The 6,284-nt window shown below is 55.0% G+C and overlaps 6 protein-coding genes across 6 annotated transcripts; 4 read left to right on the top strand and 2 right to left on the bottom strand.

The window, feature by feature from the left end:
* Nucleotides 1-380, top strand: NEMAJ01_2333 (uncharacterized protein; the record flags this gene model as incomplete). The annotated part of the gene is made up of 1 exon (XM_047916171.1): nt 1-380. A coding segment is annotated over one exon (380 nt), but the record flags the coding sequence as incomplete, so codon positions are not given.
* A 339-nt stretch (nt 381-719) lies between these two features.
* On the top strand, nt 720-1,055 carry NEMAJ01_2334 (uncharacterized protein; the record flags this gene model as incomplete). Its single annotated transcript, XM_047916172.1, has 1 exon — nt 720-1,055. The coding sequence occupies one exon, from the start codon at nt 720-722 to the stop codon at nt 1,053-1,055; it is 336 nt and encodes a 111-aa protein (XP_047772129.1).
* Nucleotides 1,056-1,402: 347 nt separating this feature from the next.
* Nucleotides 1,403-1,825, top strand: NEMAJ01_2335 (uncharacterized protein; the record flags this gene model as incomplete). Its single annotated transcript, XM_047916173.1, has 1 exon — nt 1,403-1,825. One exon carries the CDS (start codon nt 1,403-1,405, stop codon nt 1,823-1,825), a length of 423 nt encoding a protein of 140 aa, XP_047772130.1.
* A 456-nt stretch (nt 1,826-2,281) lies between these two features.
* NEMAJ01_2336 (uncharacterized protein) lies at nt 2,282-2,956 on the top strand (the record flags this gene model as incomplete). Its single annotated transcript, XM_047916174.1, has 1 exon — nt 2,282-2,956. The coding sequence occupies one exon, from the start codon at nt 2,282-2,284 to the stop codon at nt 2,954-2,956; it is 675 nt and encodes a 224-aa protein (XP_047772131.1).
* An 849-nt stretch (nt 2,957-3,805) lies between these two features.
* On the bottom strand, nt 3,806-4,993 carry NEMAJ01_2337 (uncharacterized protein; the record flags this gene model as incomplete). Its single annotated transcript, XM_047916175.1, has 1 exon — nt 3,806-4,993. The coding sequence occupies one exon, from the start codon at nt 4,991-4,993 to the stop codon at nt 3,806-3,808; it is 1,188 nt and encodes a 395-aa protein (XP_047772132.1).
* A 627-nt stretch (nt 4,994-5,620) lies between these two features.
* On the bottom strand, nt 5,621-6,130 carry NEMAJ01_2338 (uncharacterized protein; the record flags this gene model as incomplete). Its single annotated transcript, XM_047916176.1, has 1 exon — nt 5,621-6,130. One exon carries the CDS (start codon nt 6,128-6,130, stop codon nt 5,621-5,623), a length of 510 nt encoding a protein of 169 aa, XP_047772133.1.
* Nucleotides 6,131-6,284: the final 154 nt, after the last annotated feature.

The raw sequence follows: 6,284 nt of genomic DNA on the forward strand, positions 1-6,284 counted from the left end.
AAAATGCGGAGCTTCAGGCCAGGGTAGAAGAGCTGGGAAAAAAGTTAGAAGCCTTAGAGACAGGGGGGCGGAAGGGTGCAGAGCAGCTGAAGAGAAGCCAGAAGGAAAATGCAGAGTTGAAGAAGGCGTTAAAGGATAGAGATGAAGAGTTTGCAGCAGAGAGGCGGCAGAGTGCAGAGGAGTTGGAGGAAGGCCAGGAGGAAAATGCGGGGAAGGATGCCAGGATAGAAGAGCTGGAGGCAGGGGGACAGCAGAGTGCAGAGAAGTTGAGGAAAGCCCTGGAGGAAAATGCAGAGCTGAGGGCCAGGGTAGAAGAGCTGGAAAAAGCCATGCTGGCCGAGAGAAAGGAGAGAGCAGAGCTGGAGAAGCAGAGAGCATAGGAGGCGGAGAGAGCAGAGAAAAAGAGCAAAGGGAAGAATTCGGGTTTCTTCGGGCTCTGGGCTTAAACAATGATACAGGTGTTTAGCAGAGGGAAGTAGCAGGCGGCAGAGGAGGCAAGGAAGGGGGGATAAAAGAGGGTTTAAAGGGCGCTTGTTTCGGGAGGGCTGTTTGGACGGTGTGCAGAGGGCGGGTGTGCGCTGCTCGGGCGGTGTTTTATTTGGCGACAGGCCGCAGGCCGGGCGTGGTCCCTCTGCGCGCGAAGGGCTGCGCATTTGCTCTGCGCATCACATTGATGCATTTGCATCCAAGCCAATATAAGCGCGCGGAGTTTTGCAGGGATGGTTGGACGCAAGTTTCGAGCAAAAAGAAAAAGACAGGCAGAGAGCTCGGAGGGCGCAAAAGAGCAGGCGGAAGCGCTGGAGAAAAGCCAGAGGCAAGCTGCAGAGCCGGAGGCGGTGCTAAAGGATAAAGAAGAAGAGTTTGAAGACGAAAGAAAGGTGCATGGCTGGCGGGTGGTGGAATTGAAAAAATGGGTTGCAGAGCTGGTGGGCAGGGTAAAAAGGCAGGGAGAAGAGTTTAGCGCGGAGAGAAAGCAGCTGGAGGGGCGGATTGCAGAGCTGGAGAAGAAGAGAGCAGAGGGAAAGAGCAGAAAGGCATCCATGAATGGGGGGTAGAAGAGTGTGCTGGTAGATTTATTGAATGATTTCCTGCGCACGCTGGAAACAGCAAGCAGAGGGGCTTTTTCGGGCTCATTGCAAAAATAAAAATAAAAAAGAAAAAAAGAAAAAGAAAGAAGGAAAGGAAAGGCACTTCCACATAGAGAGTTCGGGTTGGATTTATTGAATAGTTTCGCGCGCGCGGTGTCCTGGAAGAGCAGGCAGAGGCCTAGGAGAGGGCGGGTTGTTGTTCGGGCGGTGCTTTATGTGGCGGCAGGCGCGGGCAGGCCGCAGGGCTGTCACTTTGATCTGCGCATCACTTTGATGCCTTCCAAGCCAATATAAGCGCGTGTGCTTTTTTCGGGATGGATAGACGCGAGTTTCAAGCAAAAGAGAAAAGACAGGCGGAGGGAGAGGAGGGCGCAAAAGAGCAGATGGAAGCGTTGGAGAAAAGCCAGAGGAAAGCTGCGGTGGGGGCTGGGGTAGGGGACAAAGAAGCGAAGGCGGAGAGGCGGAAGAGTGCAGAGCGGATAGTGGAGTTGGAAAAATGTGTTGCAGAGCTGGAGGACAGGATGGAGGAGCTGGAAGAAGACTTAGAGGCCATAGAGGCCAAGAGGCGGCAGAGTGCAGAATATGTGAAGGGGTTGGAAAACTTGGTTGCAGAGCTGAAGGCCGGAATAAAGGATGTGAAAAAAGCCTTAGAGGCAGGGCAGTGGAAGAGTGCAGGGCAGCTGAAGAAAGGCCAGGAGGAAAAAGTGAAGCTGAAGGGCAGGATAAAAAAGTCATAGAGGCAGAAAGAAAGCAGAGAGCAGGGCTGGAAAAGGAGATGGCGGAGGGAAAGAGCAGAAAGGAATCCTTTGTTGAAAGGGTGTTTAAAAAAGCGGGGCAGGCGTTTAGCAGAGAGAAGTAGCGGGCTTTGGCGCGGTTCTGGGAGGAGGAGGGCAGACAATAAAGAGAGCAAGCAGCAGTGTTTTTGGGGAAGGAGGAAGGGCGAGCGAGAGGTGGTTGGGTTTATTGATAGTTTCGAAAGGCGGGCGGAGGGTTTATTTGGCGTGGGGGAGGCAGAGGCAGGGCTGTTTCTATTCGGGCCGCGTTAGCCTGGCGGCAGGCACCGGGCGTGTTCTCCCCTTCCCTTCCCTGCTCTGCTCTTCTCTCCTCTGCGCGCAGCGCACTGGCATCATTTTGATCTGTGCATCACTTTGATGCCTCCCAACCCAATATAAGCGCGTGGAATTTTTTTCGGAATGAATAGACAGATGTTTCGAATAGAAGGAAAAAGACAGGCGCTGGTGCACATCGGGGCGGTGCTGGTGCTGGCATGCAGTGCGCTCGGGAGCGTGTTTGTGGGGCAGGAGGCAGGCAGGGACGGGCTCAAAGGGCAGGAGGAAAAAGCAGAGCCGGGGGCGGTGCTAGAAGAGTATAAGGAAAAGCTGAGCAAAGCAGAGGAGCGTATTGCGGAGCTGGAGGCGGTACTACAAGAGCAAGAAGAAGAGTTTGAAGCCGAACGAAGGGTGACTGCATGGCGGATAGTGGAATTGAAAAAATGTGTTGCAGGGCTGGAGGCAGAGCTGAAAAGGCAAGGAGAAGAGTTTAGCGCCGAAAGAAAGCAGCTGGAGGCGCGGGCGAGGAAAGGCCAGGAGGAAAGTGTGTTTTTAAAGAGTGTGCTAGATGAGCAAAGAGAGGACTTAGAGGATGAGAGAAGAGAGCATGCAGAGGAGCTGGAGAGAAGCCAGGAGGAAAAAGCAGAGCCAGGGGCGGTGCTAGAAGAGTATAAAGAAAAGCTGAGCAAAGCGGAGGCGCGGATTGCAGAGCTGGAGGCGAAGGCAAAGGAGAGGATACGGTATTCGGGGAATTTCATAAAGAACTATAGAGATAACGAAAAGAAGAAGCTGCAGGCGATTATTCGGGGAGGGGATTGAGCGAGGCAGAAGAACCGGATGAATTCGGGAAAGAAAGACTAGGAAGTTAGGCAATAAATGGAACTAGTTAAATTCGGGAGTTATAGTTATTCGGGAATTGGAGTGGCAGAAGGTCTTGTTTGGAGTGGGGAGTTCGGGAGAGGGCGCAGAGGGCTTTCGCAGGCCGTCCGGGCACCGCAGGTGCACGCAGAGGGCCGTCTTTTTTTTCTCGATTTTCGCGTCTTCTCTCTGCTCTGCTCTGCCTCTCTTCTTTCTTCTGTGGCAGGAAAGAGAAAGAGAAAGAGAAAAGAAGGCAGGCGAGAGAGGAGAGGGGAGGAGAGAAGGGCGTGGGAAGAAGAGGATAGTTTAATGCAGAGTTTCCTGGGCAGTGCGGTGTTTGCAGAGGCAAGGTTCGGAAAGGCATGGAAAGGCAAGGAAAGGCGGAGTCGGAAGTTAGTAGAGGAGGGCATATAGAGAGGGAAGGCTTAATGGATTCGGGTTGTTCAGTAGAGGAGGCTTTCCTTCTCCCTCCTTCTCTCTCTCTGCCTCTGCTCTTTCTTTTTTATTTTTATTTTTCCTTCTCTCTCTGCCTCTGTCTCTGCTCTCTCTTTCTTTTTTCTTTTTTCTTTTTTATTTTTCTCTCCTTCTCTCTGCCTCTGTCTCTGCTCTCTCTTTCTTTTTTTCTTTTTCCTTCTCTCTGCCTGCTCTTTCTCTTCTCTCTCTCTCTTTCATTCTTCCTTCCTGTGGCGGAAAAGAAAAAGGCTCGGGGAGGGGAGAGGAGAGAGGGCGTGGTGGAGGGAGAAAAGAGAGGAGGGTGATAGAGGGCGGGGGTGGAGAAAGGGTGTTGTTGGAGGAAGGGCAGAGAAGGCTTTATTGGAGAGAGGCTTGGTAGAGAGGAGGGTTTCCCTCCCTCTGTCGGTCGGTGTCTTCTCCCTTCCGTGGGGAGAATTCGAAGGGCGGAGGCAGAGGAGTAAGCAAGGGTGCGCAGGGCGTGGGTGGTGTGTGGGCAGGTGTTCTCCCCGTGAGCCGCAGGCGAACACCCTTAAAGGCGGGGGTGATTTCCCTTTGGGCAGGGCGAACACACAGACCGGGCGGAGGGAGGCGGAGAGTTGGCGTGGGCAGAGGGTCTTTCTTCTCTGCCTCGCAAAATAAAGCGTGCATTCTTTTCTGCGCAGACTTTTTTTTCTTTCTCTCATTCATTCTCTCATATTCATTCATTTGTGGGAGGCAGAGAGGGCGTTCTGTCGGGCAGGGACGGGGGGTGTTTTCGCTCGTGCACACAGGGAGTGCTCGGGCCGCGGTGGACAGATAGGTGCCTTGGCACAGGGCGAAAGGCGGTGTCACGTCACGCCACGTCACGTCAGCCAAGCACACAGATCGGGGGTTGGCAGAGGGCAGGCAAAACAAAGCGCGCCAGCGCCTGGCGGGTATCACTCCTGACGCGGGATGCATGCATCCATCCATGCGTGCGTGCGTGCATGCACATCGGTCGGTCGAACTCTCAGGAGGCCGCAGGCCGTCGCGTGGTGGGTGCGTTATCTCGGGCGCGACGCGGTCTCCCATCGCAGTCCTTGGGCGCGGGGGCGTGCTTAACCTCCTTTCGCGCGCGCAGGCGCAGGGCGGCTCGGCAAAAGGGGCGTGTGGAGAGCTGTGTGTGTGCGCCTTGGCGCGTGCGCAGCGCGGGGAGGGGAGAGAGGCCTGGGGAGAGAGGAGAGCAGAGAGACAGGCAGAGGCAGAGGCAGAGAGAAAGAGAGGGAGGGAGGATGTAGAGGAGAGAGGGAGAGAGGAAGGAAGGCTTGGCAGTGCAGGCTTTCTTTTCTCACCTGTTCGCCTGCGGGTCACCTTCTCTCCTTCTCCCCTCTTCTCTCTGCCCTCTGCTCTCTTTTCTTTTTTCTTTTTCTTTTTCCTCCCTCTCTGCTCTCTCCTTCTCTCCTCTCCTCTGCTCTGCTCTCTCTTTTTTATTTTTATTTTTCTTTTTTCTTTTTTCTCTCTGCTCTTCTCTCCCCTCCCTCTGCCTCTCTTTCTTTTTTCTTTTTTCTTCCTTCCTTCTCTTTTCATTCATTCATTCCTTCTTTCCTTCTTCGTTCGTTCGGGTGGCGGGGAGAGGGTGTTCGGGGAGGCAGAGGGAAGGAGAGGGAGAGGGTCGGGGAGGTTTCGGGCAGAAGGAAGGCACACCCGGGTGGGGCAGACAGAGCGCGATAGCGCGTGGGGGCAGAAGGCAGGGTCTCAGGGCGCAGGGCGAGCACAGCGCAGCGCGGGGAGGGTGTGGTGTTCGTGGTGTGGTGTGCGGGTGGAGAGTTCGGGCTTGTCTTCGGGTGTTGCGTGGTGGGTCGGGAAGAAATAAAGGGGTGGAGAAAAAAGTGTACGGTTTTATTTTATTTTAGTTTGGTTTTATTTTTCAGAGAGAAGAGAAGAGAGTTCGGGTGGGGAGGGCTTATAGAGGGAGGCGCGCTGTGCTCTTTCCTTCTCCCTCCTTCCTTCTTCCTTCTGTGGTCGGGGAGGGCAGGCATTCACTCGGCCGCAGGCCATCAAAAAGATCGGTGGAGGAAGGAGTCGGTCGGGAGGGGAGAGAGGGTGGTTCGGGTGGATCCTTGGCGGAGAGAGGGCAGAAGAAAGCAGAGGCAGTCGGGAGAAGGGCTTGTTTGTGCGGTCGGGGCACGGGCAGGGATGGATGCATTCATTCATTCATTCACACACGCAGGCAGAGAAGAGAAGAGAAAGGGGGTGGTATACGCGGGTAGGTTTATTGGTTGAAGGTGCGCGGTGTTCGGCAGAGGGCGGTGCAGAGTGAGTTTGCAGAGGAGAGAGTTCGGGGGGGAGAGGAGGGAAGGTTTGCAGACGGTCAGTCGGTCGGTATTCGGGCGGTGGGGCGATAGGGCGGTGGGGCAATAGGGCGGTGGGGAGAAAAGAAAAAAGAAAAAAGAAAAAAGAAAGGCGGGGGCGAACGCGGGCGGGGGTGTTGTTCTTGTTGGCAAGGGCGCAGGTCGGGCCAGAGTGGTGTCGGGGGGAGTGCTGGCGGTCGGGGAGAGTTGCACGCGCATGCGATAGTAAGCGTGCGGGGAGAGAGGGAGAGGAAGGCACGCGGGGAGTGGAGAGAGGTAGTGGAGAGGGAGAAAGAAAGAAGCATTGATTCATTCGTGCGGGGAGAGAGGGAGGAAGGGCGGGAGAGGAGAGCGGAAGGGAGAGGGGATGCATTGGATGGATGGTTCATTCATTCATTCATTTATTCATTCATTCATTCAGGCGGTCGGGGAGTCGGGGAGTCGGGAGGTGGAGAAGGGATTCGGGAGGTGGAGAGAGGAGAGAGTGCGGGTGGGCATTCGGGGTTCGGGTGGAACACACGCACGCA

Source organism: Nematocida major (assembly GCF_021653875.1).
Source record: "Nematocida major strain JUm2507 chromosome Unknown 2268, whole genome shotgun sequence".
NCBI lineage: Eukaryota > Fungi > Microsporidia > Nematocida > Nematocida major.